The sequence below is a fragment of the Brachypodium distachyon genome, chromosome 5 (genome assembly GCF_000005505.3).
Source record: "Brachypodium distachyon strain Bd21 chromosome 5, Brachypodium_distachyon_v3.0, whole genome shotgun sequence".
Taxonomy (NCBI): domain Eukaryota; kingdom Viridiplantae; phylum Streptophyta; class Magnoliopsida; order Poales; family Poaceae; genus Brachypodium; species Brachypodium distachyon.
The window spans coordinates 6,603,831-6,630,839 of NC_016135.3; the positions used below are offsets into that span (position 1 = coordinate 6,603,831).

Here is a 27,009-nt window from a genome sequence, read left to right on the forward strand (position 1 = left end):
GGCTTACTCTGATTACACTTGTGTTCTCTGCAATGGCGTGCATCTGGAAACCAGGGATCACCTTTTCTTCCATTGCCAGTTCTCCATCGCGTGCTGGAGATACATATGCCCCGCATTCACTCCACAACTCAATGTGCATCGTAACGTCATGGAGCTCAAGAGACATCTGGATGTTCCGTTCCATATGGACATTGTTGCCCTGGTTTGTTGGAGCATTTGGAGGACCAGGAATGACTGCATCTTCAACAATATTAGGCCGTCCTTTTATCGGTGCCGGCATATCTTCAAGGGAGAGCTTAATCTTGTCTTTCATAGAGCCAAAAGAAAGACTTACTCTAATTTCAAAGATTGGATTGATAGATTTAGATGACATTTCACTGCTGGCTCGATAATTTTTCATTATTGGCCTTGTAAATATTTTATTTTCATATATAATATATTTGCAGTGGATCATTGATCCATTGTTTTCCCTAAAAACAAAAATGTAGTCATGTACTGATTTTTTAGTCTTTCCAGTGTTCCCTGTTCTGACAAGGTGTATTGCCCCTCGGGCTTCCTTTTGGGAATATATTCATGTGGAAATTCCACGACCCCCCATCTCTAAAAAAAAAGAGGGAATCAAAACAGAAAATCTGAACACTCCCGTGGAAGGAATTCAACAACCAATGATGACGATCAGCGAGCAATTAAGTCGAATAGAAGTGTTTCTGTGGGCACATGGAAATCCATTGCAGCCACCGTCTCCTCCAGAAGTAGCGATTCAAGGTACATCATGGTGGAATTCAGGTCCACAACATTTGGGTAGCCACTATCCACATTATCCAATTTCGGTCTAGATGATCTTCATGAAGGCCAATGAAGCGTGAAGTACGGCCTTCACCTGGTGCAATAATGGCTAGATCTAAAGTTTTCCGCAAATCATTAACCTTTTTGAGAGGATAGCATCAAATGTGATGTCTCCTAGGAGGTAATTGACACGCTAGAGACGTTTTATACTAATGCGCATGTATCCATTCATGCAAATGATGGGGTTCCCCACCTTCTTGGAAAAAAAATATTGTGTTTTGCTAATAGTTACTGTTGGGCCACCCTCTACATGGAGGTGAACTTTCAGCCCATCAAACAGCCACAAGCCTAGTGCTTGTGAACCGTTGATCTCAACCCCATCCAACGGCTAAGATTGCTCTTCTTGTTGTATATAAGGAGAAGAAGGAAACCCTAGCCACCAAAAAGAACCTTAGTCCTGAGAGTGTGGCTGCCATTGTGAGGGCAAGAGAGCGCAACACAAAGAACACAACCTATGAGAAGAGAGGAAGAAGTAGCTAGAGCTGATTTCTGTCTAGATCGGTGACTCCATACCGGTTGTCTTCAAGCTGGTGGTTGAGGACTCAAACGTGTTTGGATTGGCTCCAAACTTGGTGAGCTTGTTCCTTACTTTGAGAACTTCGATCTGGTTGGCCGGTTTGAGTGTTGGGTCAGAGTAGCATCAGATTTGAGAGTGGTTTCGTCAGCTTGGTGACTGCAGTTTCAAAACAGAGTAGTTTTGGTAGACGAACAGTTATGTAGGCAAACTGTGTCCGATTGAGCTGAAATTTGGAAGGCTTTTTGAGGACTCGTGGATCTACTTGTCTGCAGAATTTGGTGCTGTCTGAATCAGCGGTTTAAGAACAGTTGATAGAATACCGAAGGGGACAAAAGCTGTGTCAAGTCTGCTTTGTTGTGGTTCTACCTCTCATGGTTGTTATTGTGATTACCGGTTGGTAATGTGCTGAGTGTGTTGTACATCTCTAGATGTTTTAGAGAGACTCTTATACTCATTTGCACATCCACTATGTGCAAATGAGGAGGTTTTTTTACTCCTCACGTTGAGGAGGTTTTTCCACATTAAATCCTTGTGTCACTTGTGCATGTTGATTGTATTTATTCCGCTGCTTACTTGTTGGTTGAAACTATCCTCAAAATTCATTGCAAGTTGAGGGGATTGTGATTTGCTTTATTGATGTCCCTATTCCCCACAGTTCCATATCAACTCCACAAACCGCAAAGAAACTTTTATAGCAGTCACCTTGTTATTTATCACTACAAATATGTTTTAGTAGAGAAATATATCATCCCTTGGTCATGAAGACCTTTACACGAAGTCCAAACCGTTCTATTACAGTACATACCTATCGCTTGTGGTACTGCCTCATACTAAAACAATCACCTCCATCCACATCTATAAAAGGGGTGTTGCAAAAAAAAGGGCGGCAAAATTATGACATACATAAGATAGACCATGCAAAAGACACTAGGTGATTCGAAATAGGTGACTGACGAACATAACATCGTTTTCCTAATAGCTCATCGAACTAAGTGTCGGGCTTCGGATAGCATCAAGCTGAGAGAGAGCAGCCTCGATCATCTCCTTTGTCTGGAAGCGGTCCATATCATCCACCTGAGAGAAACGAGGTAACTTAAGTCAAGAGAGCTAATACTGATTTAGATATAAATACAAGGATGATGATAGAAAACAAAGACTATTGGTCATCTTCATTATAATTGATTCATCTTTTATACTGTAGATAAACATGTGTCGGTATTAATTTATTGAAAGATTTTCCTAATTCCACTGGTGTCAGGTGACACTAGTGCTTAGTACATGCCAACTAAGGTCCCTGCATAAATAAATCACTGTAGCGCATATCATCCTAAAATCAAATCTCGGAAACGAAATTCAAAATCATATACGAGATCTTTCTATGGTTTGAAACCACACAAATTGGAATCCAAAGTTTATATATTGTGTGTGATTCTTATATTTAAATGTAGTCCAAATCTAAGTTTTCTACTCCGTAGTATTGATTTTTGCCGTGGAGCCTGCTCTTAAATGGACCTGCCCTGAGCCAGTCCAGGGCGTGAGGTCGTGTGAGCCGAGACGATGGCGCTTCGAGATAGCAAACGAGTGGAGAAGAACCACGTGCGGTTCTTTTGGGAAGCAGGCATCTCGTTATCAATCAAATTTAGAAAGCAAAAATATCTGTGGATGGATGGAAAGCAGACAAAAGCATCTTCCAGCGAGCGGGAGCACGTGCAAGTCGTTCTCCACGGCTGCTCCCCCAAGCAGCACGTTGATGTTGATGCTTCCGCGACAATTGGCATCAAAACCACGTGCCGATCATGTATGTCAACATCGTGGTGCTGAGGCCGATGCATCCATCCCGTGCTTAATGATTGACATGTGCTAGTGTTGTGGATACTTAAAACAAAACGAGACAGATCACGCGGGACCAAAACTGGAAGCCCTGCTGCTGTGTGGATCGGGGATGATGTGGCGTCCGTAGCCGTAAATGCAACAGAGCAACTTCCTTTTGACTAGAAACATGAGTAAGTCTGCCCAAAAGAGGACGTTTAAAGTGGTAGAGTGCGATGGTAAAAGTCAAATTCAGCAAGAATCAACCCCCACCAGAGAGTTGAGTCGAGTCCGTGACGTCAGGGCGCCCCACGTCATCTTGACATCAAAGAATGGAAAACAGAGCAATCTCACGGACAGTGGAATTGTTGCTGCAACAGTGAATTGGTGTACCTCGATGAAGAGCGTGTGCATGAGGCATCCGGAGACGGAGGTGATGTTGGCGGTGATGACCCTGAGTCGGAGCTCCTCGAGCAGGCGGCACACTTTGGGCATGGCGTCCCGCTGCTTGCTGCACGTCACGCTCACCACCAGCACCTTCTCCCCGACCTCCGACACGCGCACCTCCAGCACCTCCACGGGCGGCGACGGCGAGGGCGCGGTGAACAGCGCGTCGTTCAGGGACGACACCGACAGCGCCCGCTTCACCTTCTTCGCCGAGCACACCTGCTCCTCCATGACGCCGCCGCCGCCGCCGTACTCCTCCGACTCCACCTCTGCCGCCATCCGCCGCTCCTCCGCCTGCAGCTTCTGGATGTACTCGATCGCGTCCTTGATGATCGACGCCTTGTCCATCTGCAACCCACAACCATCAGAAATTCAGAATGCTGCTCTCGGGCAATGCCGATTGCAACCACGGACGGCGGCTCTGTTCCGTGCTCTGCTCTGCTCACCTTGGTGATGTTGGGCACGACGCTGCGGAGCGCGTAGAGCTTCTCGTTGAGCTTGCGGCGGCGGTCGCGCTCCATGAGGATGTTCTTGTTCGCCCCGCCCGTCCCCGTCGCCGTCCCAGCCCCGGGGGCCATGGTGGCAGCCCCCGCCGGCGCCGAGGACGAGTGGGACCCGTCGGGCGAGCTCGAGTCGTAGTAGGACATGGCGTCCTCCGTCGCCCCGGCCAAGATGCTGTCGACGAGCTCCTCCGACTCGAGGTACCGCTGCGTCTCCCAGTAGTAGGCGAAGCTGTCGCCCATGTCCGACTCCATGTCTTCCTCTGTTTCCTCGCTTGCTGCTGCTCTGCTTTCGCGACTGTTGGTTTGGTTTTCAAATCTTTGGCTCACTCTTTGTGCAGGTGCTCGCTCAGTTGCGGCTCTCGAGCCGTTTTATAGCGAGCTGGCAGGTGACGCGGACGCGCTCAGGTCGCCGTGTCCGCGTGACGACCAGGCGGAAAACGTGGGGAAATACAGCCACGGCCACTGTCGCGCACGCGCAAGCCAAGCCAACCCACTACTCCTGCTGGCCCGCCCGCGCGAGCACAACGTGCGCCATTTCTTTAATTCATTTGCTAATCTCGCACATGTACCAGTACTACTCCGTTTCCTGGTGCCGGGACCACGAGTGCCTCTTCGTCTTTATCCCATCAAACAGAATACTCGTTCCTGTGATATCTATCGTGTGTCAGATATTTCCACATGGTAAAACAAACAATATGATTGTTTTTTGGCAAAGGGAATCAGAGAGAATGGCAACTTGAGAGGCACCGTGTGTTAAAACATTTGTTGTTTCGTGATAACGGAAGTTTAGGATTAATTATGTCAGGGAGTTGAGAAACATTCCAACATTTAAAAAAACACCACTGAGATAGAAATTCGAAGAGAATTGATTGCCGAAAATAATCTCGTCCGTTTATCATAATAACTTATGTAATGTTCCAAAGTTAACACCCGATGAACTCAAAGCAAACAGGAATATAATTTTCTCATCAATTCCCACGTAATTTTCCATCACATACCCATAAGGGATAGGATTTACAAATCATTTTTCATATTTAAATATATACATCAAAAACACACTTTTCCAATCACTTTGCTCATGATTTAGTTCTGAACTCATGTTGGATCGCTGCTTTTAGCACAGTTTTCTCCTTTTGTTTTCACATGTGGAATCATCTTTTTATAAAGGGGAAATTGGTTAGGGGACACCGTTATTTTGTGGTTTTCGATCAAACACACCGCCCGAATGTGAATTTGCTGGTTACCATTACAATTTTGTGGCCATTTGCTGAAACACACCGCCGGTCTAAAAACGGAAAGTTGACCTTTCGGGGCTGCTCATGACGTTTTTTATTTTTGCTTGGGAGGGTTGAGGACGAAGCCCCTTTTATAGCTGTTCAAAATCCAATCGTTATGACCAATTTCAGTCAGACCGGTACCTGGGCGGAGGCAAACTAGACTACCGGTATACGCAGCTGGATTCCAGTAGCATTTGAGTACTGAACCAGTACCTGGGCAGAAGTTCTGCCCACCGGAACCTCCCCTTAATTAGGCGGTAGTACCGGCTAAAACTGAAATTGTTTGACAGATTTCGCAGGATTAAAGTAACTCTCAACTCAAAACTGGGTTTAGGCTTTATGTGGGTGCAATCTAGTAGATTTGTGTACGTGAAGTTGATTCACCCAAAGCTTTCCCAAATGGACTCACTCTTTATAGTACGGATTTTCCTACGACTCGATAAAATAAAAAGGCGCAAATCCTGATACGTTTCTTTCCTTTTTGAGAGCGATGAATCGTGTCACAACACTAGTTATCAAATATGAAAACACTTGGCGCACGATTAGTCCACAAGTTATGTTATCATTAACACCAAAACTCATTAGGGATCGAAATGACCTTTCAATCTCCCCCTTTTTGGTGCTCGATGACAACACAACGATTTACAAATAATATGTAACAATGAAGCTTAGTAAAGATATGCAATAAGCTTAACACAAGTGAATAAAATATAGACGGGCTCCCCCTAGCTATATGCACTATTTTGAATTTGCTTTTGGAATGCAAAGTGCACATATATGCTAGGATCAACGCTCCCCCTAAACTTTATAAGCGAATAGTCAATTGCAAAGGATCAAAGATATTTCAATGAGAGCTTCACAAAGATATGTAAGATTCATTCATATAAGATACAGAGCATAGCATACCTTCAAGAGGCATAACAAAAGTGAATGAACCCTACATGGACTTATCCAAAAATATATATGGAGCAATGCTTCGATGAAACATAATGGGTTAGATACATCCAACAATTGAAATCATACCTTTTGCAATGAGATCACGCCATGGAGCAATTCTAGAAGGGCAAAATTAAAAACATCTCCACAACACAATTAGTAAGACATGATATAGACATAGAGCAAATATGCATGAAAGTATAGGCCATAAAAACATAGCACGTCATAGGTATAGAGTAAAACATAATAACACCAAATGACTTAAGCCATAAAGACTCATGCATATAAAAGTAACCATGTCTCAAAAACAATCCCACGAAGGGCATACCTTTGCCAAATAGATCATGTGATGGAGAAAATTCTACAAAGGCAAAACTAAAAGCATCTCCACACGTGATTAGTAAGACATGACATAGATATAAAGCACATATGAGATATAGCAAGTCACAATAGGCATAAAGCATATCACAAAGTGAATATTAAGCACATGACTAGCTATTGCATCTCAAGCATATAAATTAACATGTCTTACACACATTGTATAAAAGCATAAGGACCTAAAAAGGTCACCATTAGTTCAAAGCAATGACACAAATGGCATAAATATATGTATCGATCAAACCACACAGAAATAAAGTTCACAAGCACCATCAAATGAAAAGCATAAAGAACCAATCTTGTGACTTAAAAACCCTTGCAAATCCCCGCAAGTCTAGCAATCTAAAACCTCACCACTCTCCCTTAATCTCTCCTAGACTTCTCCAAACCTCTCCCCCTTTGGCATCAAGACACCAAAAAGGGAAGAACGTCCCAAAAAGGAGATCAACCGGAGGCTACGGAGGCTCCATCTTCTTCTTTGTCTTGGGGGTCATCTTCTTCATATTGGGTTGGAGGTTGAGGTGGAAAACTTCATCTTCATCTCAAACTCCATAAATTGATTTCCATTCTTCAAGGGTATCAAATTTGATTTGCTTCCACTAGCAACATCCACATTGAGTGCTAACATGTTCTTTTGATTGAAATGGATGATCTTTGCATTCTTGTGGGCTTCATACATCTTGACTTCATTGGCTTGTTGGATACACAACACTTTCTTCATTTTCCTTTCCCATTTTTCCAAACAAATACTCATCTTTGCTTGGGCCTCTATGTGTCAAAAACACAATCATCACAATCACCCAAGTCACCTTCAAAACTAAACCTCGACTCGGCAAGCTTCTTCAATTCTAAGATCTCTCTTTTTTGGTCACTTTCTTTCCATAGCCTTGCTTGAGCTAGCACCTGTGAAAGATCTCTAGATATGAGGAAATAGATAAGCACACAAACTCCCAGAAACAAAGCTACTCCAAGACTAGATTCCACCACTAGAAATTGCAAATTCTCGCCAACCACACTTAGGGTTCCAAAAACAGAACTCTAGAGAATGGAGAATTGAAACATTATTGGTATTCATGGTAGAGGAGATGAAGGGAAACAGTTTCCTTGGAATAGATCTTTGGGAGGACCGGATAACCGCTGGATCCAAGCATTAGCTTGGGGAGTTCGCCAAAGAAGAGAGTGAAGGAACTATAGGGTTGGGGGCACGGATGGAGAAGGAAGAAAACTCTCACTCGACCAGCCCCAGCCCATTCACTCTTTAGAAATCCACTGTCGGTGGTTGTATCGCCCTGTGAAGGGTGGTTGTACCACCGACCGGTAGTACCGCCTTGGGAGGAGCGGTAGTACCGCCCTGGAATGGCAGAACCTCCTAGTTTCAAACACATGGAACTTGTGCTTTGAGAATAGATGGTTTCAAAGTAAGATTAAAGGCTGAGGATAAGATGCACACAAAGGATATAATATGGCAATACACACTCAAATTGCAAGTTGCAAATTAAAACCAACTATGAGTGTTTTTTCATAGATAATCATATAATGACATATTGTCTAGATATGAATGAATTCCAAATAAGAACCAACTCCTCACATGAGGAGGTGGTGGCCTAAGCCACCAAGTTTGAGTATATATGATCTTGACAGCGCGAAGATAGTTCTTGGGCTCAAGAACCAAAACTCACATTTAAGCACAAAGTAAATAAAACAATTTATGCATAGTAGAAGTAGCATTTGCCCATGAATAGAGCTATGCTCCCCCTACATTCATGCCTACACCAAAACAAGATAAATGTCAACCATGGGTAGGTGTGCAAGTTCATCATACCACATTACTTGAATCTTATGATATTTAGCTCACACCTCAATTCACATAATCTTGCTTCGTCAAGTAGCTTCATGAAAATATCCGCTAGTTGCTTGCTGATGGCTACAAATGAGAGCTCAATATATATCACCACGTTCCACATGCACTCAAAAGAGATGATGACGAATCTCAATATGCTTCATCTTGCTATGTTGCACAGGGTTGTGGACAATCTTGATAGCATTCCCATTGTCACACAAAAGAGGCACACTTTCACAAGTGATTCCAAACTCCAATAAGGTTTGTCTCATCCATCACAATTGTGCACAACAACTTGCGGCTGCGACGTACTCGGCTTCAGAGGTAGATAGAGACACACAATTTGCTTCTTAGAAAACCAACACACCAAGACCTACCAATAGATTGGCAAGCCCCGGATGTGGACTTCCTATCCACTTTGTCTCCCAGCCAATCCAAATACGAATATGCAATAAGCTTGAACCTTGATTCTTTAGGATACCATAATCCAAAGTTTGACGTATGAACCAAATATCGAAAGATTCTTTTGACCGCCACTAAGTGACAATCTTTTGGTGCGGATTGACATCTTGCACAAACACCCACACTCAACATAAAATCCGGTCTAGATGCACAAAGGTAGATTAAAGATCCAAACATAGGACAATATACCTTTTGATCCACATATTACCATTGGGATCGAGATCAAGATCTTCATGTTGGCATTGGAGTCCTTGCACTCTAAGCAATATCCATCTTGAATCTCTTGAGCATGTCTTGGGTATATGTAGCTTAATTAATGAAAATCCCTCCTCTCAATTGCTTGATTTTGAATCCAAGGAAGAACTCCAATTCACCCATCATACACATCTCAATCTTATCGGTCATTAGCTTAGCAAATTGATCACTCAAAGCATTGTTAGAATAACCAAATATATATAATGCCATCCATATATAGTTGGCATAGAGACAAATTACCACAAAATCTCTTAGTAAAAAGAGTGGGATCAATTAGCCCTATTTCAAACCCACAATCCACTAACAACTCTCTAACGTGCTCATCCCACGCACGTGGAGCTTTCATAAGTCAATCGAGCGCCTTATCAAGTTTATAGATGTGCTTAGGAAATTTAGGATTCTTAAATCCCAGTGGTTCTTTGACATACACCAAATCATTTAGTGGAACAAAGAGAAATGCACTTTTAACAACCAATTGTTGTAACACTTTGAAGTTATGGTGAGATGCATATCCAAGCAAGATATGAATTGAATCACGGCGAGCTACGGGAGCAAAAGTTTCACCGTAATCGATACACGCGACTTGGTAGAAAACTTGAGCCACCAATCTTGCCTTGTTACGAATGATTTGCCCAAAGGCATGTTGTTTGTTCTTGAATATCCATTTGGTCCATATGACATTCTTGCAATCCTTTGGCTTCTCAACCAATGACCACACTTAATTCGTTGTGCTCGAAGTTGTTCAATTCTTCATGCATGGCATTAAGCCAATTCGGATCTTCGAATGCTTCATGTACCTTTAGGGCTCAACACAAAGAGACAAAAGCATGATGTGAACATGTGAAATCATAGATGATGTGTAACATTGGCAAATGTTTTAGATGAAAAATTGATGTGGATACTTTCGATCATATGGATACTTATCTGATGACATGTATCTTGTTTGGACTTAGTGCTTTGCTAGTGGTGTGTTGATCCATTAGTTTCTTATGTGAAAACATGGCATGAGTTGTGTGGAACTTACCCTGAGTCAAGTCGTGGACTTGTGCTCGTATTGGTTATTTGTGTGCTCGCTTTCAGGTGTTGCCGGAGCTAGAGGAATGTGGTTGATGACGGGATCGAGGGAAGAAGCTTCGGAGAAGCTGAGGTCAAGGATCGAGGTCATGCGGGACGTTCGTGCGAAGGAACAATGGAAGTGAAGTCTACGACGATCCCGGAGGGCACCGGTTTGTCATACGTTGTTTATACCGAGATGTACGGTATTGGAGATATTCGACACGTGATGGTTGAGTTTTGAAGACATCACAAGAAGAGTTGATGGCATGGAGTGGCATCGACGTGAAGACATGTAGGTCCAGCCGTGGCTGGATGAGAGCTGTTTAAAGATTAAACAGTAGCATCATCAAGATGGCGTCTGACGAAAAGTGGTCCACATGAAAGTTGTGAGCATCGTCGGGATGAACAACTTTACTTTTGGAGTCATCTCAATCCGAGGTCGTATGCCGGCCCCACGGGCAGAATACCGACCGGGACAGATGAGTTCGTGTTGGATTCGGACTCGGTTTAGGGTCGCGAATTTTCAGGTTTGAGCAAGGACGTGAGGGAACTCAGAGCTTTGGATCTAGATCAATTCTTGGAGAGCTCTTTGATGCATGGTTGCATCTTTTGTAATCGATCGACATCGTTGCAATAAAGAGATTCGTTGGCGGTGTCATCTCAGTTCTTCTCGGATCTTTTGTAATCGATCGACATCGTTGCAATAAAGAGATTCGATGACAACTCCGGCGCCAGCTCCTTGGAGACTGAATGCGCCGTCGAAGTAGAGGACCCAGTGGTCAGGGCCAACTGGTTCCCAATGGTCCTGAAAGGATCAGCGAGAACCTGGCTGCTCCACCTGCCCGCCGGGTCCATCACCACTTGGGCAGACCTGCGTGAGCATTTTGTGAGCGCGTTCCAGGGCGGCTACAAGTGCCCCAGAACCATGGTGGAACTGCACACCATCGTGCAGAGGCCGGGGGAGACGTTGCGGAGCTTCGTCAACCGCTTCTCCAACCTCTCCTACTCTATCCCGGAGGTGGAGGCGGCTGCCATCGTCAACACCTTCGCCATCAACGTCCGCGACCTCAAGATGCGCGAGAAACTGAGCACGCATTGGATCCGGATGACGCAGGATCCATACGCCCTGGCGCAGTAGTGCGCCATGGCCGAGGAAGGGCGCTTAGCGCCCGAGCTAGCAGCCAAGGCTGCCGCGAGCCCTGGCGAGGGTTCGCAGAAGAAGGGTTCCCGCAAGCGCAGCGGGAAGCAGGTTCTCGTTGCGGACTCGGGGGCTCCTGTTGCGAGGCCTGCAAAGAAGGCCTCGCCGGGTGGCGGGTCTGGGGCAAGCAGGGTGACGCGCCCCGCTGCCCCATCCACAACAACTCCACCCACGACGCGCAGGACTGCCGCATCCTGCAGGGGATCAAGCAGCGGCGGGAGCAGCGCCACGAGGAGTGCCGGGCTGCTGGCGGCTACTTCAACTTCGGCGACATCGGACATCTCTCCCGAGATTGCCCGAACGACCCTAGAGCGGGGCCGAGGCCTGCCGGCAGCGCTGCCGGCAGAGACGAACCCTAGGGGGGACGTGGCCAGCCCCGCGCCGGCAGAGAATGCCCTCCCCGGGGACGCGACAGGGCTCGCGCTGAGGAGCAGCTCGAGTCCGACTGCACTAGTGGCGACGAGCCAGGCTTCCAGGAGCCTCGCGGCGTCGCCTGCATCCATGGGGGAGCCTATGCTCTCCCATCCCATGCCGCGGTGAAGCGCCTCACCCGTGACGGGTGCGCGTTGTTGCCGGACGCGGAGCCGCAACAGCCGCTGAGGTGGTCGCATGTGCCGATCACCTTCAGCGCTGACGATCACCCAGCGCGGCACCTGAGTTCAGGGGTAATACCCTTCGTCGTCTCACCGATCATCAGCAACATGACAGTGACCAAGGTACTGGTGGACAACGGAGCGGGGGTCAACTGCCTGTCCGCCAGGCTGGTGGAGAAACTCCAACTGCCGGTGGAACAGCTGAAGCCCACCGAGCCGTTCCGGGGAGTAAACCCCGGGATCGTGTGCCCCCTAGGGCGCATCACGCTGCCGGTGATCTTCGGGTCCCGGGAAGCATTCAGGACCGAACATATAGTGTTCGACGTGGGACACACCCCGTTGCCCTACAACGGGATCCTTGGTCGGCCAGCGCTGATCAAGTTCATGGCGGCTACGCATTGTGCCTATGGCGTGATGAAGATGCCGTCCGTATATGGAGTTCTCTCCATCAGGTGCGACCTCAGGGATGCGGCCTGGTGCGTCGGTGAGGTCATCAGGGCCGCCGCCGCAGCCGACTCCAGTGACGAAGACGTTGCCGGAAACGAAGGCTCGCCAAGCGACGGCCCGGCAATGAAGAAGGCCCGTGCTACCCCGCAAGAGCTTGCTGGGGGAAGCACCGGCTCGAGCTCATGCCTCGGCAAGGGACAGAAGCTCCGGGAGGAGGCCGCCAAGGTGAAGAAGTTGTCCCTCCAAGCCGGCAACAAGGAACGCATCGTCACCGTCGGTGCGAACCTTATTGCCGAATAGGAAAGCGCCCTCGTCACTTTCCTCCAGGAGAATGCCGACATGTTCGCTTGGGAGCCTTCGGACCTTCCCGGAGTCCCTAGGGAGGTGATTGAGCATCGGCTCGCGGTGCGTCCGGACGCCCGCCCCGTCAAGCAGAAGGTTCGATGGCAAGCACAGGAGCGCAAAGATTTCATCAAATAGGAGGTGGACAAACTCCAGGCCGCCGGGGCAATTAGGGAAGTTCTGTATCCCACTTCGTTAACTAACCCTGTAGTAGTGCCTAAAGCAGAGAATAAGCTTCGCATGTGCGTAGATTTACTGATCTAAACCGTGCATGTCCCAAGGATCCCTTCCTTGTACCCCGTATCGATCAAATAGTTGATTCTACCGCTGGCTGTGACTTGCTGAGTTTTCTAGATGCTTTTTCCGGCTACCATCAAATTAAGATGGCGGGCGAAGACGAGGAAAAAACAGCGTTCGTCACCCCGGTTGGCTGCTATTGTTATACATGCATGCCTTTCGGGTTGAAGAACGCGGGCTCAACATTCCAGCGCGCGCTGCGCGAATGTTTGGGACCCCAGCTAGGCCGGAACGCGGAGGCCTACATGGACGACATCGTCATCAAATCGAAGCGCGGGGACTCGCTGATTGATGACCTGCGGGAAACATTTGATAACCTCCGTAGGATCAAGCTCAAACTGAACCCCGAGAAGTGCACCTTCGGTGTAGGCTCGGGTCAGCTTCTGGGTTTCTTGGTTTCACACAGGGGGATACAAGCCAACCCAAGCAAGATAGAAGCCATCGAGAAGATGGAGGCTCCACGCAAGGTGAAGGACGTCCAGCGCCTCAACGGCTGCGTTGCCGCGTTGGGCCGCTTCATCTCCAGGCTGGGCGAACGCGCCCTGCCTTTCTTCAAGGTAATGAAGAAGAAGGGTCCTGTTGACTGGACCCCCGAGGCCGAAGCGGCGTTTCGGGAACTCAAGCAGTACCTGAGGTCGCCGCCCATCCTCGTCGCTCCCAAGCCGGGCGAGCCGCTGCTACTCTACCTAGCAGCGACTGACCAGGTGGTCAGCTCGGTGCTGTTTGCCGAGAGGACTGAGGCGGCACGGCAGGGGGTTGAGCAGCCCCCCGCAACCGCCTCAGACCCGGGGACCACCCCCGAGCCGGCAACCCTGGCACCGCGTAAGAGATTAGTGCAGCACCCGGTGTAATTCGTCAGCATGGTGTTGTGCGACGCGCGAACGAGGTACCCGCAAATGCAGAAGCTCCTCTTGGGGATTCTCCTTGCGTCCCGCAAGCTGCGCCACCATTTCCAGGCTGCCTTGAGCGAGCCCTCACCAACCGTGAAGCCACCGGGAGGGTGGCCGAATGGAGGATGGAGCTGTCAGAGTTTGACCTCCACTTCGCCAACTCCAAGAGCATCAAGAGTGCTGCCCTGGCGGACTTCGTTGTGGAATGGACATCGGCGAGCGTGGAAGAGCATGAGCCAGAGACCAGCCTACCCGGCAAGCTGGACGAAAACCACTGGGTCCTCTACTTCGACGGCGCGTTCGGTCTCCAAGGAGCTGGCGTCGGGTCGTCATCGAGTCACCGACAGGGGACCAGCTGAGGTTCGCTGTCCAGCTCGATTTCCCGAACTCCACCAACAACACGGCAGAGTACGAGGGCTTGCTCGCCGGGTTACGGGCAGCCATCGCCCTCGACATCAAGTGCCTGGTTGTTCGCGGGGACTCCCAGCTCGTGATCAACCAGGTGAACAAGGACTACAACTGCCCGCAGATGGCGCTGTACGTGGAGGAAGTCTGCAAGCTAGAACGCAAGTTCAAAGGTTTGCGAGTCGAGCACGTCAAGCGGAAGGACAACTTCGCGGCTGACGAGCTGTCCAAGATGGCAGCAGAGCGCCGGAAGCCCCCGGCGGGGATGTTCTGCCAGAAGCAAGCGGCTCCTTTAGTCGCCCCTGAGCCGGTTGCCGGGGACGCCCCTCCGGCAACCGAAGGAAACCCCGCAACAACAGGGGTCCATGCCGCTGACATAGCGGCATGCGTTGGCAGGGATACCCCTCCCTGGGCGGTGCAAATCGCCCGCTACTTGAATGGGGAGGCTCTCCTGGAAGATGACGTTATCGCGGAGCGAGTAGCGCGGCAAGCCAAAATGTACACTGTGGTGGATGGAAACCTCTACCGCAGGCGTGCAAATGGGGTCAAGCTCATCTGCGTGCCGCAAGACGAAGTGCGCGTGCTGTTGGAGGAGATACATCGAGGCAGATGCTCACACCATGTGGCCTCTCAGGCTTTAGCCGGCAAGGCGTTTCGGCACGGTTTCTACTGGCCCACGACCCTGGCCGACGCGGAGCGGCTGGTGAAGACGTGCGAAGCATGCCAGTTCCACTCGAAGAAAAGCAACCAGCCGGCGCAGGCCTTGCATGTCATCCCAGCCTCCTGGCCGTTTGCGGTCTGGGGGCTGGACATCGTCGGCAAGTTGCCGAGGGCGGTCGGTGGCTACGAGTACCTGTTTGTGGCCATCGACAAGTTCTCTAAATGGGTGGAAGTTGAACCAGTGCGCAAGGTGACCGCCCAGGCAGCCATCAAGTTTTACAAGAATATTGTGTGCCGGTTTGGTGTGCCTAATGGCATCATCACCGACAATGGCACGCAATTCACGAGCGCGGTGTTTCAAGCCTACTGCGGGGGCATGGGCACCAAGTTGCACTTCGCGTCCGTTGCTCATCCGAGGAGTAACGGGTAGCCGGAGCGAGCTAACGCAGAAGTGCTGCGGGGCCTCAAGACGAGAACCTTTGACAACCTCAAAGGCCACGGGAAACACTGGGTTGAAGAATTCCAGCCCGTGCTGTGGTCAATCAGGACCACACCTAGTCGGGCAACGGGCGAAACTCCTTTCGCCCTTGTCTACGGGGCAGAAGCGGTGCTGCCCCTCGAGCTCAAGCACGGATCTCCCCGAGTACGCGCGTACGGCGACACCAGCCAACACGAGCAAAGGGTGGACGATCTAAACTTCATCGAAGAGCTTCGATGTCGGGCTGCTATGCGAGCCGCGCGCTACCAGCAGGGACTCCGTCGTTACCACAACAGGCGAGTCCGTCCCGGGGGGCTCGAGAACGGAGACCTTGTCCTGCGCCAGATACACGGAACGAAGGCCGGGAACAAGTTGACTCCGAAATGGGAGGGGCCCTTCCAGGTAGCCCAGGTGACCAGGCCGGGGGCCGTCCGGCTGGAAACCGAAGATGGCTTGCCAGTGCAAAATAGTTGGAATATTGAGCACTTGCGCAAGTTCTACCCGTGAAGCGGCGGAGCCCGACCCTCAGGTGATGCCGCCGATGCATACCTCTCGAACTAGTGTAGCCGGGCAGCCCCCGTGTGTAAACCACTAGTTATTGTGAATAAAGATAAGTGTTTTTCCCTGAATTTTAAGGTTGCCTTGTTTATTTGCATGATCCTCTTTCTTCTGCCTTCTGCATTGGGCGCACGAAAGTGTCTTACCATACTTGGTTGTGAGCAGGGTGCTGCTGGAGCCTCGAAAACAAAAACCTGTTGCCGGATCTCTCTGGCACGGGACATGCAGTTGCCGGGCTTCCCGCAACGTGCTTCATAGGACATGCAGTTGCCAAGCTTCCCGCAACGTGCACCACGCAGCTGCTGCATCTGGGAAATGAATTGCTCACATCCAAGTTTGGCATCAACCATTCCGTGACTGGGGGCTGGGAGGCAGGAGATTGTGGTTAACCATACTGCAGCTCTGTATTTTTGTGAATTTCGAAAAAAAATTGCAGCACGTCGGGTTTGGTAAGAATCTAACGTGCAGGGCAAAGCTGGAATCTCGCGCACTGTAATGCTCGTGGGTCGTCCACGGGCTGTGGCGCGTAGTGGTGTCCTGTGGTGTGGAGTGACCGCACCACGAGGGACTCACCGCACTCTGAGGTAATTGATTGCGGAGGAGGCCGCCACGTGTGCCACAGTGACTTGGCATGTGGGGTGGCGAAGACCGTGCCGCACTCCGAGTGGTGGGGCGCCACGGGTGCTGCGTTGATCCATCGCGCGTGGTGGCAAAGCCCTCCCCCCACGCCTATAAAAAGGGCGCCTCGGCCATGGAACGGCCTAGAGCGCAACTAGGGAAAGGCAAGGGAGTGGGGCCGTAGAGGCGCGATGGGTGCACTGCCATCGTGCCCTTGCCGCGTCACTCCATCGAGTCCGCTCCGAGGGATGCCGCGGAGACACGGTGGTGGTGCATGCCATCGGCGCTCAGCGCCGACGGGTGCACTACCATAGTGTCCCTGCCGCATTTCCCTAGAGAGTGCCTCTATAGGCAGGGCTCGTCGCGAGGATACTGTGATGGCGCCGGTGAAGCGACCCTCCCCCTTACTAGGGTTCGATGTCTGTGCTTACTGTGCTAGTCCCTGGATCGACTCACTAGCACACACAGTTTCATGATGAAGTATACAGAAACAAATGTCAAAAGTACTTTATTACATCGCATCATCCAGAATTTAAATAGTACTTACAACCTCGCATGACCTCTTGGGCCAGCATAAACAAATACTGTTTCATCATCATAAGACAATGTTTCAAAATACTGCAGCGGAAAAAAAGTAGAACATAAGGGCCACACTACTCCAAGGTGAGAGCATGTTGGAATGTAAGCACATGACCCATGACAAAACGACGAACCTCACTCATCGTCGGATCCACCTGCATTATTAATTGCAGCCACTACGTGGTCAATACATTTGAATGTATTGGCAAGCTCACTAGAGTTATAAAGGACCTACCAAGTATATGCATAGTTCGGCTAGGGGGGGGGGGGGTTGGCTATTTTGCATAAAAGCATCATTATTCAAACCCTATCATTTTTAGACAAATAGTTTTGAATTCTATTGGACACGGGGTAGAAACACCCATGCTCCTATTAACCTAGGCACATTGAGTAGAAACATCAATGCTCGTACCCAGTTCAAACCATTCATTTTATTAGGAAATTTGAATGAGTGAGACTTTCCTTACAGCTCCAATATCTAGTTGCTCATAATTGTCCGTAACCGGGGACACGGCTAAGTACTTAGTTTGACACTCTCGAGAGGTGGTACACTTTACCCACAAGAAATCGACGTGTTAATCCCTTACTGTCCTCAGAATAGAGTAGCAACGGCATCGATTACAGGAATTTTCAGAACATATTCCCCCAAACCACATGAGGGACGCGCCCCCACCGGTCGGGCGCGGTCGGACTGGGCCGGTTCGGCCCATTTTGGCCGGGCCGGTCCGGTTTACCCCCTTTTTTTTTCTTTTTGGCCTTTTCTTTTTCTGTTTTTCTCATTTCTTTGATCTTTTTTGTGTTTGAACTCCAAATTGGTCCAAACAAATTCCAAAAAATTTGTAAAATCATGTTCTACCAAGATACAACTTTTGGAAGTAGTTTCTCTTCAAAATAAAATATGTAAAAATACATTTGCCCTATAAATGCCTTTAGGGCCATATATCTATTTAAAATAAAATACTTTTTCAACTCCAAATAATTATCCAAAAATTATGGGGTAGCTCATATTTGAAATAAACCCCTTTTATACTTGAATCTTAATGGTTTGAAGATCCAAACCTCAAATGGGTGTAAACCAAATCTTTTAAAGACTTTTGAGATTCAAATTTGAATTCAAACATGCAATTGTGGCATGATGCTCATGGATGCAATGCACATGTAAAGGTTTGAAATTTTGGGATGTTACAGCCGGTGCCGGCGTTCGCCGTTCGTTCTGGCCCATCACCACGTCTGTGCCACGGCCCTCGAGCAGTTTTGCCCCCAGGCGGCGAGGGTTGCTGCGGGAACATCAGGGCGTCCTGGCCGCCCGCCTTCGGCGGCGGTGGCAAGGAAGCTACGATGTCCCTGCTGCGGCCCTAAGACGGATTTTCCCCAAGCAGCGAGGGCTGCTGTGGGGACGCCGTGACGTCCTCGTCGCCCGCGGTCAGCAGCGGTGCTGAGGAAGTCACGGCGTCCCTGCCGCATCCCTCGGAACAGGCTCTTCCGAGGGCGAGGGCTGCCGTGGCGACGCGGCGGTGGCATCGTAGTCGGCGCTTGACGCCGGCGGCGATCCTGCCGCGGCATTCCCGCCGCATCCCTCTATCATGCGTTTACAAGGGCGGCAAACCAGGAGTGCACCTCCGGCGAATGCTTCGGGCGCAAGACTGAACGAAAAGCTAAGTACTGACACCTAAATGGCAAACCCACTAAGAACTGAACGTAATTGAACGTTGCCTCGGAACCTGCGCGTGGCTGGAGTGTTAGAAGGACACTTGCAGGGGGAGTGCGCTCCCCGTGCGGCTTCCCAGGTCTGTCCCGGGGGGGGGGGGGGCACGGCTTGGAGTAGTTACCCCGCAAGTGGAGTGGCTCTCCGCAACCGCTTGACCCCAGGTCGGCACTGCGGGTCCGTCCCGGGTCCCTGGTCTGGTCAAGGGTGAGGCGCGCGAGTCCCCGGCAACACAAGGCAAAACACGCAAAGGCTAAGGGAGCCGCCCCGCGAGGCAGCCCTGAGAACAAGGAACAAGAAATTAACTAAGTGTTGAACAATTACATAATCTAATGGAAAAATAATTGTTCAAACGGCGCAAAATGCCAAGCGCCGTCCCGGTGGTGACGGTGGCCACCGCTGCCGCCGTGGCCGGCGCGGCAGGGCTTGGTGCAGGAGCCGATGCCGGCTCCTGCGCCGCCCCCGCGATCTCGACGTCAGGGTCAAGATCAACCACGGTAGCGCCCGCTCCCGGTGCGGGCGTGCTTATGCCTACAACAACAAGGAGTGTGAGGATCGACAAGTAAAAGAGTTATCCGAAGCGGACAAGGGTAGCCAGGGCCGTTACCTTGCAAGGCAGATGGACTTACGAGGGGGGATTCCCCCGCCTCACCCGTGCTGGCGGGAGCCTCCGAGAGGCTTGCCGCGGGTGAGCTGCCGCTTGCCGAAAAAGAAGGTACTTTGTATGGTTAACTGGCAACTGAAAAATGCAGCAAAGGAGGAGCGGAGAAGCCGTACCATTCGCCGGCCCCGCCCCCGTTGGGGCTAGGTCGTTGGCAGGAGCGATGACAGCGCCACTAGCCCCTGTGTCAGTCGGGTCAGCGGCACCGCCGGCGTCCTCGTGCGCCCTCTTGCTTGGCGTGGCAGGCGGGGAGTCGCTCCTCCCCCTCTTGCTGGCGCACGCCGGCGAGACAGTCTTCGGGGGGTTGCGCCGGAGTGCGAAGCCCCGAAAGACCCCCCGAGCGGGCGGCACCGTGGGTGCCCGCGAGGTCGCCGCGATGTCAGGGGCCGACCCTGGGAGGGCTGCCGCTGCGGCCCTGGCAGCTGTTGCTGCTGAAGCCGTTGCCGGGTCGCGGATGGTCCCCGCCGAGGCATCGGCAGATGCCCCTGGGGTAGCTGCCACCGCGGTGCTGGCGGTCGCTGCCAGCGCGGATGCCGCCGCCGTGGCCCCGGTGACCCCCGCGAACGTGTGCGCTGCCGAGGTACCAGCGGGTGCCCTTGAGATGGCCGCCGCCGCGGTGCTGGCGGCCCCCGCTGGGGCGGATGTCACCGCCGAGGCTCCGGCGACCCCTGCGGACGTGGTCGCCGTCGAAGTACCGACGGGCGCCCTTGAGGCGGCTGTCGCCGCGGGGCTGGCGGCCGCTGCCGGGGCGGATGTCGCTGCTGGGGAAGATGCCACCGCAGCTACCGGGGAGATAGCCGCAGCTGCTGCATACGTCCTTGATCTCCGAACGACCAGGGGCGCATCGTCGCTATCCTCATCGTCGTCATGCACGGGGATGACTCCCGGGGACGCTGCAGCCTGGCCCGCCTCGTCATCCAGGGACTGGAAGGAGGGCCAGTTGATCTCCGACTCGCCCCCGCTCTCCTCGAGCACCTGCTTCCCGCGTGGTGCTAGCAGGGGAGCGCGGGGGTCCGGGTGGGGGTATCGTCCATCAACCGCCACTCATTGCAGGGCGGGAAGGCGGCGACGATGTCGTTGAGCGCCGCAACTCTGGCATGGAGGGAAAAGACCCCCGGCGGGAACCTCGTTGATTGGAGGGTTTTGCCGGAGATTCCCCTCACCCACACCTTGAGGGTTTCCAAATCCACGCCGTCCTGGTGGAGGCGTGTCCTGTCCCCGGGACCCATGTACATCCACGCTGGCCGGGAGCGCAGTTGGAGCGGCGCAATGCGCCGGTTGATGAAGGTACGCGCCACGTCCACGTCGGTGAGCCCCGCTAGTCGCACCGCCTTGATGTTCTCCACAATGGGGAGGAGATCGGCGTCGCAGTGGTACCTGTCCTGCCAGCCGCTGTGGGGTTGCGGCAGCTCCGTGGGCGAAAGGATGAACTCTTGGGGGTCTTCCACTCGGACCCAGCACCAGTCGCCCCGCCACTCCTTCTCAATCTTCTTCCCCGACCGGATGATGAACTCGGACTTCATCTGGTCGCGGGCACGGAACACCACCCCCGACGACATCGCTTTCGCGCTGTCAATCCGGGGGTAGAAATAGTGACGGAAGAGCGCCACCGATGGCATCACCCCCACGAATGCTTCGCAGAGGAACTGGAAGGTGGCGAGGAGGAAGAGCGACGTGGGATGGAGCTGCGCCACCCGCAGCTGGTACGACTCCATCAGCGCGTGGAGGAATAGCGAGAACGGCGGCACCAGCCCGATGAGGAAGAAGCGCCCGAACACCCGGAAGTCCTTGTCCCGGTGCTCGGCGCCCGCGGGGAAGATCAGGATCTTGGCCAGCGCCTCGCCGTTGTAGCCAAGCCGGTAGAAGGCGAGTGTGGCCCGCATCTCCCGCTTCCTCTGGTCTTTGTCGGCGGCTGCCTTGGTTGCCGCCTCGCTCCTGCTGGCCGCCGCTCTCTTCGGGGCCTACACCTCTTTTCCTGTCTTGGTGGTGGGGGGCGCCATGGGGAACGGGGGTGGAAGCTAGCAAGAACACTTGGGCGCGAGATGCGAAGGAGGTTGGAGGCGAAGGCTCTGGGAAGCAGAGTGTTTTCCCCTTATGGCAACAATAAAAACTTTATAGCGCCCGGCTGTTTGGTAACGGCCGGTTCCGTACCCTACGGGTGCGCGGGGATAACTCCTAATTAAAAGGAGTAATGCAGGGAGTGGCCTTAACTTCCTTGTTTAAGGGGGGAGGTTATGGCGGAAATCACGCGCCCACTACTCCGTTAGAACCGGCAAGGTGCTAGGGGCAGCGAAGAGACGCGTCGGTTGGGGCGTAGCCCGGCAACCGGCCAGGGGAAGAACTCGTCCGAGAACAGGTGTTGCCGGCCCACACCCGGGGTACCACCGTTGCGCGATGCGTGGGTCGCATCACAGAGTTCCCGAGAAGGCATCATCCTGGGAAGCAGTTAACGTGCTGCCAGGCAAGCCACTAGCCCGGGAGGGCTAGCGGGGCTTCGGGGAATATTCCCGCCTGTCCGCCTCCCGGGAAGTCACTTGCCGGGAGGGGGGTTCCCGGGCGCAGGCTCCCGCCGTGAGGGCAGGGCCAAGCAGGCAGAGCAGCGGCGCCACGTGGGCGCGCGCCAGGCATCCGGTGCGCAGCTCCGCCAGGGCGAGGAGTGAAGCGCACGGCGCATTTAATGAGCCGACAGGAGGGAAGTTACCCGTCTAGTCAGGTAAACAGTGGTTGTCCAGGGCTAGTTCTTAGGCCTTAGGCCCCTAGCTGAGAAGTTGGCACTCATGCATGCCACCAGCGCGCCGAGGGGGAGTTGCCCAGCCTCCCTGCTCGCCACTTGTAATCCATGCACCGTGGCACCTGTGGTATCCCCTTGGCTATAAAAGGAGGACCCCCGCCGACGGTCGAAGGGTTCCTTGAATCCTAGTTGGTTCCAATAGGCTATTCTTTGGGTTCAGCTCGATCAGCTCACAGTTAGCTTCTAGCTTTAGTAGAGCAGGGTAAGGAACACTTGGCCAGAAAGGAGAGAGTGCCCGGGAACCCACCCGGCAACATGTAAACACTTGGTTTCGTGGTAATACAAGCTCAGACAAGCAGGACGTAAGGTTTTACACCTTCGGGTTGCCCGAACGTAAAAACGTGCATGCATGTGTCCTTAGCTTGCATGCATTCTGGGTGTATCACTTTGCAGTTTGCATACGCCATCGGCCACGCCGGCGATCGCCGGAGCGATCCCCGACGCCCCTGCCGAACCTAAAACGAGGCTCTGATACCAATTGAAAGATCGGTATGGTCAACTAAAGGGGGGGTGAATAGGCGACTAACAAATTTTACCTTTTCTTTTCACTTTTAAGGATACAAGCATCAATACATGGGTTCAATAAAACGTCTAAATGATGAACACCCCTAGTATGATGCAATAGCCAAAGCAACAAGATAAATAATTAAGATTTGCAAGTAAGTAAAGGGGTAAGAATGATACCACACGCGGAGATGAAGATTTGACTCCGGAGTTCCACCTTTTGGGGAGGTGTACGTCTCCGTTTGGAGGAGTGCTCTACCACAAAGGTAGAGATGCCACAAAGGCTCACTCTATTGTCCAACTCACCACACCACAAAGGTGGGATCAGCTCTCCCAACACCACAAAAGTGAGGTGAGTTCCACTAAGTGGCTTCCTTGAGGGCGAATGCCAACCCTTACAAACTTGACCGGTGCTCTCTCCACAACTTAATTGGAGGCTCCCAATCCGAGGAGAAGGGCACGTCTCCACAACTTAACTGGAGACTCCTTCCGGAATCCACGAGCACCACCTCACAATATTAGTGGTCTTGAGGAGACACCTTCCGGCTAGGGATCCCAAAATCCCAAGAGTAACAAAATCCACAAAGGAAACAAGGGGAATCAACTTTTTGCTTTGGTGAAACCCTAGATTTTGATCTTTCTCCTCCAATCCTCAAAAGATGAATCAAAAGGGGGAACTAGGGAGGGAGATCAAGGGAAATGAAGCTCTTGTGTTCTTGGGGAGAGAGAGGGGCTTTTCTTGGCTGTGCTTGGTGAAGAAACCCGTTGGGGACGAATCCCCTTTTATAGCCCTTCAAAATCCAACCGTTACGACCAATTTCAGTTAGACCAGTACCTGGGCGGAGGCAGACCAGAAGTTCTAGGGGGTAGAACTTCTGCCCTGCTACCGGCCTCCTACCGCTATACGCAGCTGGATTCCAGTAGCATTTCAGTACCTGACCAGTACCTGGGCAGAAGTTCTGCCCACCGGAACCTCCTCTTAATTAGGCGGTAGTACCGGCTAAAACTGAAATTGTCTGACAGACTTCGCAGGATTAAAGCAACTCTCAACTCAAAACTGGGTTTAGGCTTTATGTGGGTGCAATCTAGTAGATTTGTGTACGTGAAGTTGATTCACCCAAAGCTTTCCCAAAGGGACTCACTCTTTATAGTACGGATTTTTCTACAACTCAATAAAATAAAAAGACGCAAATCCTTATACGCTTCTTTCCTTTTTGAGAGCGATGAATCATGTCACAACACTAGTTATCAAATCTGAAAACACTTGGCGCACGATTAGTCCACAAGTTATATTGTCATTAACACCAAAACTCATTAGGGATCGAAATGCCCTTTCATCTAGGGTTTCACCAAGTCACAAAGTTGATTCGCCTTGTTTCTCTTGTGGATTTCCTTTCTCTTGGGCATTTGGGTGCCCTAGACGGAAGCCGTTGCCTTGAGCTCTCCTTTGGTGTGAGGAGCTCGGGGATTGGATTGGGAGATTCCAATTGAGTTGTGGAGCTAGCCCCGGTCAAGTTTGTAATGATTTGGACTTCACCCCCAAGGAAGCCACTAGTGGAACTCACCGCACCTTTGTGGTGTTGTAAGAGCTCATCCCACCTTTGTGGTGTGGTGAGTTGGAAAATAGAGTGAGCCTTTGTGGCGTCTCTACCTTTGTGGTAGAGCACTCCTCCAAACAGAGACGTACACCGATCCCAATAGGTGGAACTCCGGTGAAATCTTCGTCTCCGCGTGTGGTATCATTTTCACTCTTTACATTCTTGCTATCTATTGTTGCTTCGGCTATTGCACTTCATACTAGGGTTGCATTCACTTTAAAGAATCTAGTGAGCCTTAAGTTTAAATGCTTTGTTTCTTTCAAGAAAAGAAAAGAAAAATTTAAAATCTTTTAGTCGTCTATTCACCCCCCTCTAGCTAACCATATCAATCTTTCACTAGGGTGAAAACGCAGGATATCAATGAGGTGCGTTGTGATTTAAGGAATGGTTCTACTACTCGAACCCCAAGCCATATCCCTGCCTGAGTGCATGGGGATCGAATCCACAATAGATCAGGACCAATAGGACCGAGTCCTCAAAAGAGCCAGAGAAGATGGTTGTTAAAGTCGTCCTCGAGAGCCTGACCTTGGTGCTTCAATCAGGAGTTACCTGGGTTAGGGTTATTTCTACCTTCATCGGTGCTGCATCCAACCTCGAATTTTAGGAAGAACCCGATATCAATACTGAAGATGTGAAGACAGAGTTCTCCCACGAGCTCACAAGGAGGTGATGCAAACCCGGGTTTGGAGACTGATGGGCCCCGACATGAACGTAGACACTTCTAGCTGCATGGTCAAGAAAAATGCACCGCTAACGGATCTTGCTGGCAGGCCCATTAGTGTGGTCTTGTATCACCTCTGACGATTGTGGACCCGTCAACGATGTCGATGTTACTATGATTTCGTATTTCTAATTAAGTCTATGCATAACCTTTGTAATTTAATCATAACCTTCACATTCTTATGCTTTGCCAATAAATCATCCTTCTATTCTATCCCGCCCTATTTTTTTTTTCCTGCCTCCGCCTGACCATTGACAACATGCATGTCAGTTATGGCTGCCGGCCATTAGAGGTGACGTTTTAAGGACCGTCAATGGTCAACTGTTCTGTAGTAGTGTTATTTTCCTAAAAAGTTATTCCTCAAAATTTCCCTGCCACTGTCGGCAGAAGTTACAAAACTGTTTTTTTTTTCCGATTCACCTCTTTGCTGAATGCATTTTTTGCAAGTGTGAATTTCTGAGTAGTTAATGAATTGATTAGCAAGAGCTAAGCATCTAAAGAAGTCGATCCATGAGAAGAATGTCCTTGGATCAAATGTTGTCCTGTGTCAATGCAGGAACGGCACATAAATGTTGCCAACACATGTACACACACTGAACTATGCACAACAACCATGGGCATCATGAGAGCAATGAGGTAACGGCCACATGTTAGTAGGTACCACCGGTCATGTCCTCTCATTCTCCATCCAATGCATCCCTCATAGAGGAACCATTGTTCTGCTGGGAGATATCTTTAATTGCAGCTAGCGGTCTCAGCTTGAATGCTTCACGGAACAAGCCACGACTTGAGCCCACTGCCTAAGTCTTGTCTTCATAAGCTTAGGGTTTTCACCTATGCATGGCATCACAACAACCGAACAAAATCCCCTCAAAATAAAAAAGTTCCAAGTAATCAACAAAATAAACATCAATTAGTACTTATTTACCTGGGCTGCAAATCTGCAATGAGTCCAGGAGCGATGGTTGGGCTGTAGGACTACCCGCTGGGCTCGAAGTGGCAGAGAATGTGGAAGTGGACCTCGTCGGCAAAGAAAGGGAAGGCAATGACTTGTTGGAGCTGGACGCCCACATCTTGGGGTTTGAGAATTGCCGGTTGACAGCGAAATAGAGGTCGAGGGCGGGGAGCGTGTCACAAAGGTTCTGGCCTCCGTTCTCCTCATTAAAGCCGAAACCAAGCTCCATGGATCCCTTGAGCTCATCAAGGTCTTCATCAGTCACGCCCTTTGCATTGGCATGCACGGTGCAAACATGGTCAGCAGCATCACTCATGTTACTCCTTTGCCGTTGTATCTGGCGCCGCCGCTTCTCCCACTTGACCTCCCGGGTGGTCTCCTTCATGGAAAGCTGCTTGGACAGCGTCCTCTTCTTGTTGTTGCTGCTGCCGATGACCGAATTTGTCCGCGTCATGCGTGGTGTCGTAGAGACGACCTCTTCTTGCTCCTTGGCGATGAAGAGCGACAATGGTGGTGGACGTGGAACGCCACGTTTCTGCTCTCTGCCATTGTTGGCCATTCTAGTGTGAGTCGGTGAACGTGTTGGCTATCGAATGCGCTGCCGTTAACGTTTCCTTCCCTCCCCCAAAGGACGGCGTGGTGTCGCCGTGTGGAGGAAGGAGAGGGGAAATTGGGACTGTTGG

At 50.9% G+C, this 27,009-nt stretch overlaps 3 protein-coding genes across 3 annotated transcripts; 1 reads left to right on the forward strand and 2 right to left on the reverse strand.

The window, feature by feature from the left end:
* Positions 1-2,035: 2,035 nt before the first annotated feature.
* LOC100821159 (transcription factor bHLH35) lies at positions 2,036-4,479 on the reverse strand. The gene is made up of 3 exons (XM_003579453.4): positions 4,066-4,479; positions 3,566-3,967; positions 2,036-2,437 (listed from the first exon to the last, which is right to left on the reverse strand). The coding sequence occupies exons 1-3, from the start codon at positions 4,372-4,374 to the stop codon at positions 2,336-2,338; spliced, it is 813 nt and encodes a 270-aa protein (XP_003579501.1). The 5' UTR covers positions 4,375-4,479; the 3' UTR covers positions 2,036-2,335.
* Positions 4,480-20,133: 15,654 nt separating this feature from the next.
* On the forward strand, positions 20,134-20,838 carry LOC104585531 (angiomotin-like). Its single transcript, XM_010242454.1, has one exon. The coding sequence runs from the start codon at positions 20,134-20,136 to the stop codon at positions 20,836-20,838; it is 705 nt and encodes a 234-aa protein (XP_010240756.1).
* Positions 20,839-25,843: 5,005 nt separating this feature from the next.
* LOC100835369 lies at positions 25,844-27,009 on the reverse strand. The gene is made up of 2 exons (XM_003579491.3): positions 26,300-27,009; positions 25,844-26,205 (listed from the first exon to the last, which is right to left on the reverse strand). The coding sequence occupies exons 1-2, from the start codon at positions 26,883-26,885 to the stop codon at positions 26,126-26,128; spliced, it is 666 nt and encodes a 221-aa protein (XP_003579539.1). The 5' UTR covers positions 26,886-27,009; the 3' UTR covers positions 25,844-26,125.

What these genes read in the sequence shown, in the direction of transcription:
- LOC100821159 (XM_003579453.4), bottom strand. Translation starts at nt 4,374, where the DNA reads ATGGAGTCGGACATGGGCGACAGCTTCGCCTACTACTGGGAGACGCAG. An exon ending in TCGTGCCCAACATCACCAAG is followed by an intron (nt 3,968 to 4,065) that starts GTGAGCAGAGCA and finishes TGTGGGTTGCAG; the next exon opens with ATGGACAAGGCGTCGATCAT. An exon ending in TGCACACGCTCTTCATCGAG is followed by an intron (nt 2,438 to 3,565) that starts GTACACCAATTC and finishes CGTTTCTCTCAG; the next exon opens with GTGGATGATATGGACCGCTT.
- LOC100835369 (XM_003579491.3), bottom strand. Translation starts at nt 26,885, where the DNA reads ATGGCCAACAATGGCAGAGAGCAGAAACGTGGCGTTCCACGTCCACCA. An exon ending in ATTGCAGATTTGCAGCCCAG is followed by an intron (nt 26,206 to 26,299) that starts GTAAATAAGTAC and finishes TGCCATGCATAG; the next exon opens with GTGAAAACCCTAAGCTTATG.
- LOC104585531 (XM_010242454.1), top strand. Translation starts at nt 20,134, where the DNA reads ATGTCAGGGGCCGACCCTGGGAGGGCTGCCGCTGCGGCCCTGGCAGCT.